The following is a 12,640-nucleotide window of genomic DNA, read 5'->3' on the forward strand; positions in this document are numbered from 1 at the left end:
GTTCATGTTTAAAGTTTTGAGGAGCTACCCATTTTTTTGTGGCTAACTTCTTGTCACTCTCCTGTTAGATGTTTGATACTGGACCTTGAAGCGGATATCACGTGAAAACCAATATCTACCTAAAACAATTGAATTTATTGTTCAAGATTCTAGGCCATGCTGATTAGAGCGTACACGTCAAACGAAACCCACTTCCATGCGAAGATGATAATGGATGTCGGGCGTTGAACGCTGCTATTAGGCATACTCCACGGGTCGACACTGGCGTGATATGGAAGCCAGGTCCGCATCAAGTGCAGTATGTGGTCGAGGCCGGGAGCCCGGGAGTGGTGGTTGCCAATCGCATGCCGCACTCAGTGTACAGTCGCGCGCCACAAGTGTTGCGCGCACGCATCGCTCTCTGCAGCCGACCATCCTCGCGCATACGTTCGATTCGATCGCCTTATCGATACGTCTTCCGCTTTAAATTGCCGTACAGAATTCTTCCCAGTGATGCTACCTTTAGTGAACACCAGTGCTCGTACAGGCCGTTTGAAATTGTAAAGGATGCGTCTATAGTGTTGTGGACGACACTAGTAGAGACAGACTGATCGGCACCGTCTCTCACTCGACCCATGTGCGTCAGTCCAGTGTTTGTGTCCAAGGAGATAACGTGATGTGACAACGATACGTATTGAAGTAGCAGTGGAATCGTTTGTGAAAGTGTGCAGCGAGCGTGAGTGAACAGACGGCTGCCGGCACGGCCCCAGCCGGCGCTCCGTCACTATGTTGAATTGCACCGATCTGGAATGTATCCTGCACCACCATCATTACTATGCTCATCTGCACCACATTCATCACTTGCAAAATGCGCAGGAATCAGGTGAGATAATCGTTAACAGTATCTACTTACCAATGAGCGGGAAATTATGCAGATTTTTCTGCAAACAATGACGATAAGTACAATGAACTGTTTGTTTAACAAGAGTGCTATTGATAACAATACGATTCGGCGCATATCATTTATTACAGGTATCAATTTGTTTAGCGTTTAATAAACCTTAGTGTTATAGATCCTGTATAAAATTGAAAATTGATAAAATGCCATACTGATTAATTAAAACTCTGAATAATAAACATTTCAATATGAATGCACTTTGAATAGGTATCCGTAGTCACGAGTATACTCGTACCAGTAAAAGTGTATGGAAGGAATTTAACATTTAAGAGCAGGTGCTAAGTGATTATCACGCAAGGCGATTATTGAGCAGCGATCGTTTTCTCTATCAAGCTCGGATGTTGTTATAACGAACCGGACAAGTAATGCGAAACGCATGTATTATTTGCTCAAGCAAATTTTCGTTTGTTTTGCATTTGGAAGCTGTCCTCCGTAACTTTCTAGTTCATGTTATTTTGTGAAAATTTTGTGTTTGCATGCTGGCAGTTTACCAAAGGTGTGCGAAGAACATGAGCGATGAGCTAGGTAAAATTTTACCAATCGGATTTTCTTTTGTTGCTAGAAGATTGACAGAGGTAGAAACTGAACTAGGTAGGAAAATGAACTTTTAATAATCCTCGACGCAAACGAGGGGTGTCACAAGTTTGACTCCTTTACCTGTCTGCGTGTCTGGCTATGGCATCTTGTATGGCAACTTGTCTTGGCATTTAGTTTTCTTTTAATCGAAGGAGTGTTCAATTGGCATGATTTTTAACTGTTACATTTAATAAAAATCTCTTCAGCCGTTTGAGGATTATCAGCTTTTTTCAGCTGGTATAGGGATCCCATTTCTGAAATTCATGTGGTAAACTAAGTAATCCTAATAACACATAAAATATTATGGTAACTTTGACATGATGCTGCAACCAGGACAGTATGTAGACGATCCAACACGTCGATAGATTACAAGAAGTGAGTCACATTTAGGTTTATTGTTTTGACTTTGATCGCGATAAGTAGTTAGCGTTCAGGTAGTGACCTATGGGTCTGACGATAAAGCAGGTTCTCATAGGAACCCAGTCCTATTAAACACCACAAAGTTTGCACCCGTTTAAGTCTCGACGCGACGGGTAGTTAGTCGACATAAATAGTTATCGAGGTATGATATTGGAGCTGGAATCTGGAAGGTTGTGGGGCGTCTGGTTTATCAAACGTTGACCCAAACCTTCTACATGATAAATTTTTATTTTCAACTTGTTACAACTTTTAGATCTTTCACACACTATCCTTGTTGAACAACCGTCACAAAAATCGACTTCTCTTATCTTTCTTCTTCTTTTAAGTTTTCATCAACTAACATGACACTAACAGTTTCAATCAAGTCATACTTATAGATTGTATTACCAGGGCTCTCTCTGTCACTTACTCCATACAATCGTAGTTCCAATTTTATTTGAATATTAAGCAACCAAAGTCCATGAAAAGCAGACATATTCTAGAAACTAATATCTATGCCTGTGGTATGGAGCGAGTGACGGAGAGACCCCTCTTAATTTACTTTATCTATTTTTAATATTATTCCTCTATAAAGGAGACCAGTTGTTCTTCCATTGCAGTGACTCAGCTCTTCAAAAAATTTGAATTAAGGCACATTAACTGATGAATCCTGATTAACGTTTAATGCCAATAAAAGTCACAAAGAGTTCATTATAAAATTAATATTTTAATGTCAATCCGGCCTTCATATTGTAATTATGTACAGAAAATGTCATTATACATTAGTTAAATATAAATAAAGTGAAACGCAATTTGAAGTAGGTATTTGTAACTCTTCATTAACAAACTACATACGCGAAAGTACCTAACTGCTGAATTCGATTCGCGTAACTTAACCGCACATTTTGCAACAAAAAATATAATCGTTAGATGCAAGCAACTTATTCTTTTGCTACTAAGCCGTTAAACTTGCGTGTGTTTCAACATTGGCACTGTTTTTCGGCCAATTGAGTAAACAAGCCACCTCTACGTGAAATAATACCTCTACAATTTATAATTTATGTATGAATGTTAGTATTGTGTTTTATGTCATTATCACTATTAGCTCAATGTCAAATAAATATGTTTCAGACTATTATAGAGGACTTCGTTTGTGTTGGTGTTAGCTGGCGGGCGTGCTCGGTTTTTTTGGAGTGTTTTTTTTTTGTTAAAACTGACTGCAAAGCGCTCTAAGGGGGTGCCGTGCGTATGTCGGCGAGCGCCGGCACAGACGGGGTCCATACTTGTATAGTTTCACTAACTTGTTACAAATAACTACAAATTTGACATTGGCTAATCTTTGTAAAGCCAGATGAGAGAGAAAAAAAGAAAAGACTTATAGATTGTCACCTTTTAAGTGAAATTGTCTATTACAAACTATTAGTTAAACTAAGGGAAGTTTGCGCAGTTTACATAGAAAAACTTGTAATTTAGGAGTTAAATATATAATTGATAGATAAATGATATGAGGATCAATTATTTTAATTGTTAATATGGCGATTCCACCTTTTATCGTTAACTTAAGCAATCGAGTTTTATAAGAACATAAATGGAAATTGCAAATAAAACCGCTATAAATACACGTTGTTATGAATCCCAACAAGCTTTTTGTTGAAATAGCGATACTAAAAGCTTTTGTTGAGTTTTTAACCGACTGCGGCAAAGCCAAAAGGAAGAGTAATGATATGTATGTATTTATGTATATATGAATGTATGTGTGTATATGTATGTTTGTATCCAGATTTTGTGTGTTCCACCATAGCGCTTAAACTACTGGGCCGATTTTGATGAATGAGGTGTCGATTGATTCGTTGTAAAGGCCCGGGTGACATAGGCTATATTTTATACGAAAAAAATTGACCTAGCGTATAATGTTACATCAAAAAAAGAGGGGGTCTCCAAAAATATTTTTTTGCTATTGTCTCGAGTGGGGTGTCAAATGAAAGAGGAGAAAATTCTGAATTCATGGGTATAAATGTACAACAACATTAAAATGCAATAAACGACAAGCAAACAATTTTAACTCTAATATTTCAGTGTTTTAAGACGATCGCAGTCGGGTTTTAGTTTTCAACTTATCTTGTTTGTATAAGGACTATAAAAGAAGTTGAATCCTTACTTACAGTATTTCACATTTGGGTCCCGTCGTTTATTGGATCTTTCTTATCTTAACCTTTTCCCTCAGCTCTTTTTCATTTTATTTTGGCAGGAAAGGTTCTATTTTCTTAATAAAATAATAATATTATTTATTTACAACCAAACACGCTAACTAATTGATAAAAATTTTACAAATGATCTGATGATACCTACATATAAATATAAATTTTCAGTAATAAAAGGCTTATATTATTATTATTATTATTATTTTTTTATTGAAAATATTACAATAAAATATTAATAATACTAATAATATAAATAAATTTTAACAATGTTTTTAGCATTCTACTTTATTAGAGTAGAGTAAAGTTAAGTTAGGAGTATATTATATTGTAAAAAGCGAAATATGCAAAGAAATATTTAACAGTAATATCATGTATATACACGTAACTAATCACAAATCGATTATTTAGCCTTGTGAGACTGTTAATAGCTTGTTATTCAAAAGAAATAATAATATTATTTTAAGTTAATTATTACAAACATCTAGAAAATAACAAATGCTGATAACCAATTGACATTAATGGTTACATCCAGTTCATTGTATGCGAATGATTTAGATAGGTACTCGTACGTGTTTAAGTATGAATAATATTTTCTATACTTACAGATTAAATGAAAACTTATTTTTATTGAAGAAATGTATATTTATCTAATTAAGTATTTGCGCATGATTTCTCTATTGGAGCCAGAAATGGGTAATACAATAGGTATTCTGCCATATGTTTCTGCCGTCTAACAGGGAAATCAGTACAAGATTCGATAAAGTTTGCAAAAACATATCTTCTGCTTCTGGGGAACAAAGTTTTTTCTTTGTTCAGAGTTTAAAAACCCGGCCAAGTGCGCGTCAGACTCGCGCACTGAGGGTTCTGTACTCGGATATTTTTTCCAACATTTTGCACGATAAATCAAAAACTATTATACTTATGTAAAAATAAATAAAAATCTGGTACCTACAGGTAAATCGCTTTTTTATAATACAACTCATGGTATAGTTATCTCAATTTGAAAATTGAAACACATTTTAATTTTTTTTAATGATGTAACCACAAATTCGCGGTTTTCAGATTTATTCCTGTACTTCTGCTATAAGACCTACCTACCTGCCAAATTTCATGATTCTAGGTCAACGAGAAGTTTCCTATAGGTTTTCTTGACAGACACGACGGACGGACGGACGGACGGACGGACGGACGGGTGGACGGACGAACGGACGGACATACAACGAAGTGATCCTATAAGGGTTCCGTTTTTTCTTTTGAGGTAAGGAACCCTAAAAATGTCTGCACTTCAAGTTATCTACTTACTACTGCTACTGCTTCACAATGGCTGTTATGATTAAGTGCTTTTTTTTACTACCTAGGTATTTGGAATTTTTAAAGGTTGCAAATTAAAACGACGATATTGGAAATCATGCGTTGCATCCAATCGTGGAAATCGTAATTTCCGATGCAAGGAAACAATTTGCTTGAAATTCCTCGAATTACTACTGTCAATGGCATTGATGTTGCCACTGTTTTTATCATTATTTATGAGTATTTATTTAGAAGTGTATTAATAGGGGTCTCCATCAGGATTATTTGTACTGATTATTCCTGATGAGTATTAAATATTTGCATGCTTATGAAGTAGTATGAAGGACGCTTACACTTAGTTAAATATAATATTATTTTGAACTCAACAACTCATATTCAGCGATTGAATTTCATTTCATATAACGATTAATAATTATAATATTTCTTTTAGTCTGCGTTTTAAAGAGGGGTTAAAAAAATGTAAACTAAATTCATAAATTCCAAGACCCTAATAAATGACGACCATCAATCAATACGTCATCGTCAGTATAAAAGAACGCGTTCACACTCAATAACTCATCAACGCGACGCCCAGCCCAAACCTTTAGGTGTAGAAAACTGAAAGTCTACATCACAAAAGTTCCCTTTATAATGTAGACATGAAATAAGGCCGGTTTTTTGTATTTCCCGTGGGATAGGGAATAAAGAGGATTTATATTTTTGCTGAAGAAAACCGCGGGCGGTCGCTAGTTTTCAATGAAAAGATACCTACTGAACATAAATAAATCTTTCTTAGAATACAATCTCTTTCTGAAGACATCATACCTAATACCTAATATCTAATTGCAATTATGTATTATGATGATCGTACTTAATCATAATATAATCAATTTAGTATGGACATTCCAAATTTTTGTATAAAATAATACACTTACTTATTATAATAATTACGTAATCAGAATGCATAATATCTAAATTGAATCTAGTCTGTATTAGTAACTGCTAATATATAACAAGTTTTTTAATACCCAGTTAGATGGTTTAGTGGCGAATGGAAATCTGATTTTGTACACTTACCTAAGAAATATATAATTTTTACATTACTATTGAAGGTAAACCTACATTTAAAATATTATCTCTAAAATATAATATTAAGTTCAGATTTTTTAAAGAAAAAATGCAGATATTACCTATCTTGGATCTTATTCCTTTACTTTTTTAATTTACCTTTACCTTTACTTCCCTACTACCTATAATATAAAGATTGAGTTGGTACGGATCTATGATATTTCTGAAACTTGCTTACTCAAACCGTACTCAAGAAAATATTCAAATAAGATTCGTACTTATACGATATCATGCTATTTGTTATTCATATAAACACAAAACTTATTTCTTACAGACCTGTTTCAAGCCGTTCGCGTAGCTAGAAGAGGTCCATTTATAACGAACTACCAATTGCGTTATAATTAAGGCTTGGCGCACATTGTCTGCATTTGTCTGGCCGTCTACTGAAACTTTTACTTGTAAAGAAAAACTTAAAACTATTTTATTTTAAACGCGCCAAGGCTTCCCCACCCAAACTCATGTGCCCAAACCGCCTAAAGAATCAGACGCTTAGCTGCTGAAAAGTGAAAAGCTGCTCTGCGATGTAAGCCAATGGGCATTCGGCTCAAAGATCAATTAACTATTCAAAGTAACGCAAATATCTTCGTGAGATCCTTCATTTAACTGCGAATCGAATAAAATTACTATCATTTGTATGTGATTTCAAGGCATTATGTAAATGCGATGATCTAGCTACCTATAAGTAAATACCTACCTGGTGATAAATTATTGCACGGAAAGAAATACTTTGCCTTTTCTGGAGTGTTTTAGCAAGAATGTAGGCATATTTATTCGTCAAATAAGTAATGTTGCTTAGTAAAATTTGGACAAATAAGGCGAAATTTACATATAATATATAGCTACTACTTTACTTTATGATTTGAAAAATTTCAGATATAATATAAAAACTTCGACTGCCACTAGCAAAGTCAAAGTCAAACTCAAATCATTTATACAAAGTAGGACCTATTTTACTCCTTTTTTATCCCCCGACCCAAAAAGAGGGGTGTTATAAGTTTTAAGTGTATCTGTGTATCTGTCTGTGGCATCGTAGCTCCTAAACGAATGAACCGATTTTAATTTAGTTTTTTTTGTTTGAAAGGTGGCTATAATTGAAGAAAATCGGTTCAGCCGTTTGAAAGTTATCAGCTCTTTTCTAGTTTTCTTATAGAGGTTTTTGTGTCGGGGATTTTTTAAATTTTGAGTTATCATTGTCAGTTGTTGGATTTGTAAGATGATAATAGTGGTGATAATAATTAATTCGGAAACTTAAAACTTAACTGAAGCTACATTTAAATAATCCTTTAAATTGTAGTAGGATTTTTCAATAAGTTTTCGCAGTATTTGTTATCTGGACTATTATTTACTAGCTGATGCCCACGACTTCGTCTGCGTGGATTTAGGTTTTAAAAATCATGAGAGAACTCTTTGAATTTTCCGGGATAAAAGTAGCGTATGTTACTTTAAGTATACCCATCCAAAAAATCGTTAAAGAAAAAAAACTACTGTTAAAATCATAGTCCGGTAATTTTATAAACTGTACCTACCTATCTATAACATTGTACGTAGAAAATTAGACTAAAAACCGGATCGTTCTGTGTAGTGGTACTAATTAGTAAAAGTAGCGATAAATCCAATAAATTGAGCTGGAGCGCTATATTGTCGTCTGCGTGTACCGACCCCCCTCAGGTGACTTTGTTCTGTTTGAGGACGTTATGGAAGAGGCCTTGAGGCGGATATGTAGGTCATCAAAAAAGATATTAGTTTGTGGAGACTTCAATATTGATATTTTGCTTCACACTTCTTTTACTGACAGATTACTCAATTTATTTAAAAGCTTTAATTTACAGAAAATTTTCAATGAACCAACACGGATAACTGCAAATTCAGCCACTTGTATAGATAACATTTTCTGTGACTGTAAGATTGTCGCAAAATCGATCATGACGAATCTAAGATCCGATCACTGTGGACAAATGATATCTGTTCCCAGTGATAATCAAGACATAACAAAGTTAATAAAGTATAGGCCAGTAACCACTAAAAAGGTAAAGCAGTTCAAACTAAAGGTTTTAACTGCTTTACCTAAACTTGACTTTACTCAGGGTGGTCCGGATGAACACTATAATGCTTTTTTTGATCTCATAAACTCTCAATTTAATTCTACCTTTAAAATTGTAGAAAAAAAACTGTTTAAAAATCTTAAATTTAGTGACTGGGCTACTGTTGGCATCTATAAAAGTAGAAATAAGTTGTTCGACTTGTATGCAGAAAAACAATATAACTACACTCCCACATTTGTTGAATATGTAAAAAATTATTCAAAATTATTCAAAAAGGTTTGCATACAAGCAAAGTCACTGTGCATAAAGCAAAAAATTATTAATTCTGATAATAAAATTAAAGCAGCTTGGGATATCATCACGGATGAAACTGGGAAACAAAAAGTGCATAACAATAAATTGGAGCTAAAAATTAATAACCGTATTATTGACTCCAATATTGAAATTGCAAATACATTTGAGAATTTTTTCCAGAACATTCCAGTCATCACTACTAGTTCCCTTAGCTCTTCACCAACAGAAGCCTATGATCTTCTCAGGGCCAATGTCACTGAATGCGGTGTGTTGTTTAGGTTTGAATACGTTACTCCATATGACATTGTTAAAGTGTTCAAATCTTTACAAAGCAAAAAAACCGGAGATCTGTGGGGAATATCAGTAAAAATAATTAACAATATTATTGATATTATTGCGCCATATCTAGCCTTAATTTTTAATGAGTCTGTGGATACAGGCGCTTTTCCAGATCTCATGAAATGTAGTAAATTGATACCTCTTTTTAAATCGGGTAGCAAAAGTGACCCAAACAATTACAGGCCAATTTCAATTTTGCCAACACTGAGCAAGATATTTGAGAAAATCATGCTCAACCAACTGCTTCAGCATTTCAATTTAAATAAGCTACTCCATTCTGAACAGTATGGCTTCACTAAAGGTCGATCAACAACCGATGCGGCCGCAATGCTGTTAAAGCATATATTCAATGCGTGGGAGGGGTCACAGAATGCCATTGGTATTTTCTGTGATTTATCCAAGGCATTTGATTGCGTTGAGCACGAGACTCTTTTAGTTAAATTGAGCCACTATGGAATCAAAGACACTGCGCTTGGTCTCATTGCGTCCTATCTTAGTGATCGTATTCAAACAGTATGTGTGAATGATGTGAAGTCATCCGGATCAGCCTCACTAATGGGTGTTCCTCAAGGCTCTATTCTAGGTCCTTTCATGTTCTTAGTATACATAAACGATTTACCATATGTAGTCCAAAATATTTGCGATATCGTACTATTTGCTGACGATACGTCTTTGATTTTTAAAGTCGATAGAAATAAGGACAATTTTGACGATATAAATGGTGCCATATCTCAGGTAACTCACTGGTTTACTGTAAATAATCTACTTTTAAATGCAAAAAAAACTAAGTGTATTGAATTCGCACTGCCCAATACCAAGAACACAAGTAACATTAATTTAATGATAAATAATGATATTTTGAAAATGGAAGAGACTACTACATTTTTGGGGATAACCTTAGATGCGAAGCTGCAATGGGGCACCCATATATCAACTCTTGCTGGCAAACTAAGCTCTGCTGCTTACGCGGTTAGAAAGATTCGACAATTAACTGACGTGGAGACCGCAAAGATAGTATATTTTGCTTATTTTCATAGTATTATGTCTTATGGAATCTTAATATGGGGTAGAGCGGCAGATATTGGGAGAATTTTTGTATTACAAAAAAGGGCAATACGCGCAATTTATAACTTAAAACCACGCGATTCACTTCGAGAAAAATTTAAGGAAATAGGTATCCTTACCGTAGCCTCTCAATATATTTACAACAACATAATTTTTGTAAGACAAAATATTCTTAGTTACAAGAGGGTTGGTGATCTACACAACAGGCTGACTAGACACCGTAACAGGCTTGCGACTCCTACGCTCCGTCTCAGGAAGGTCCAAAAGTCATTTGTGGGAATGGGTATAATCTTCTATAACAAAATTCCTCAGTCAATTTTGGACTTGCCTTTACACAGGTTCAAAAAATCTATTAAAAATATGCTCTTGAGAAAAGCATATTATACTATCGAAGATTATGTAAATGATAAAAAAGCGTGGATTTGAACTTCGATTCGCTCCAGCAATGCGCAGGACTTCAATTGCTTTTATACATGGCATAATATTGTATATCAAATCTTTGAAAAGAGCAACCGCCGAGTTTCTTGCTGGTTCTTCTCGGTAGGAAAGGCATTCCGAACCAGTGGTAGATGCTTTTGACGATTCGAAAGAACTTGTAAAAGTCTAATTGAATAAAAACATTTTGAATTTGAATTTGAATTTGAATTACTTTTGCCACGATTTGGTTAATATCTGTGGAATGTTACTCGGTTTTTAAACCTTTTGTTGTGGTTTGGTTTAGTTAATTTGTTTTGCGCCACGCCTCAGTTCAAACCTGTTTGAAGAGTTAGCTTGTATTCGCTTTTAGGGTTCCGCACCCGAAGGCTGCAAACGGTTCCCTATAACTGACCGTCCGTCCGTTTCGTCCGTTTGTCCATCCGTCCTTCTGTCTGTCAACGGGGTTATGTCTCATGAACCATAACAGGTAGAGAATTGAAATTTTCAGTGTACCTATTTCTATTTCCGCTACAACAAAAATCTAATAAAAATTAGTCAAGCGCGAATTGAATTCGCACACGAAGGGTTCCGTACCATCGCACAATAAAATTTTTATTTATTTTTAAATTTTCATTGCGGCATTTTGAATTTTTTATTAAGTATTTTGTTGTCATATCGCCAATAAAAATACCATACCTGTAATTTCAACTCTGGTTTACGAGATACAATCCGCTGACAAGTGACAGATAGAAGGACGGATATACGGACAGTGGAGATTCAATGATAGAGTTCCGTTGGCACCTTTGGGGAACGGAACCCTAAAAAACCGAGCTATCTATTTAAACACTTAAATAAAACAGGTATACATACTAACTAAAGTTAAGATATTATTACGTATTGTATATTATAGATATCTGACGTAATTCTTATGCAAAGTATCGTAAAAAATCTACAAAACATAGATATCAATAGCCTTTAATCAAGCAAAACGCAAAATTATAGGTAGGTTCCACTAGGTACCAGCTCTGTACATCAGAAGTAATAATGTAAATAGAATTGCGACGCTGCGCGCATGGAAAACCCGCTATGTATTTATTTTAGGATTTTTTCGTTTTTTTTTTTTCATTTTGTTTGGTTTTAAAAGGTGTGTGTACGTGTCGAAACCCGTTCTTATGCATGTTCAAGAGGTAATCTTTTTAGCTATTTATTTTGATCTAAAAGTGAAGCATATTTCTTCTAAAAAATTAAGTTTGAAAGAGTCTTTTGGAAAGTTGTGATTTTTCACATAGCGGAATTTTCATGCGCAGCGATGATTGCAAAAACTAAGTATATCTGTAACTCAGGTTGCTTCCATGCCCGTGCCGCCTACATCGAATCAACAATCACTTGATGAATTCATAGGCAGGGTCAAGTGCGCCTGAACTCTAATGTAATTTGATGCTGCCTCAATTGACTCGTTCGTGCCGGCTAAATCTCACATGAACTCACTCACTTCCTTGCGGTAGCGTGAAGCTCGTAGAGGCATAGAAGCACTGCTTACCCAAGAAATCGTTCATCATCATCATGATCAAACTGTCACGGGTAAAGATTTTTATATAAACCTGTAAGGATGATACTGCCATTGGAACAATTAAAATTCCATAAGCCTACGTTGTCGTATTAGTTTACAAGTTGTGAAAAACCAAACTAAATTTGAATTTCGCGGGCAGACGCGTCTCATACCCCTTAATAATCATAGCTATTTAATACGAGTACGTCACTCTCTACATATTATTATCTTTGGAACCGTTAAGTTTGAATTGTAGGTATAACTAATTTTACTAGCAGTCCAGAGTATAATTCGATAAGCTATCCATTACATTACCATTGCATTTAAACAGTATGAAAGTTTAGTTTTTATTCGTGCTAGAGATTTATGCACCTATCTACTTATACTCGATAATAATTTTAAT

General features: G+C 34.9%; 1 protein-coding gene across 2 annotated transcripts in view; it reads left to right on the forward strand.

The window, feature by feature from the left end:
- The first annotated feature begins 378 nt into the window (after nt 1-378).
- LOC123867596 overlaps nt 379-12,640 on the forward strand; it is a 249,170-nt gene continuing 236,908 nt past the window's right edge. Inside the window, exon 1 of one of the 2 annotated variants that reach the window (XM_045909695.1) lies at nt 379-862. In XM_045909695.1, the coding sequence (XP_045765651.1) occupies nt 766-862 (97 nt within the window). In that variant the 5' untranslated portion in view covers nt 379-765. The remainder of the gene's footprint in view (nt 863-12,640) is intronic. The other variant, XM_045909696.1, reaches the window with a different exon arrangement.

This window comes from Maniola jurtina, chromosome 8, assembly GCF_905333055.1.
Source record: "Maniola jurtina chromosome 8, ilManJurt1.1, whole genome shotgun sequence".
Classification (NCBI taxonomy): Eukaryota; Metazoa; Arthropoda; class Insecta; order Lepidoptera; family Nymphalidae; genus Maniola; species Maniola jurtina.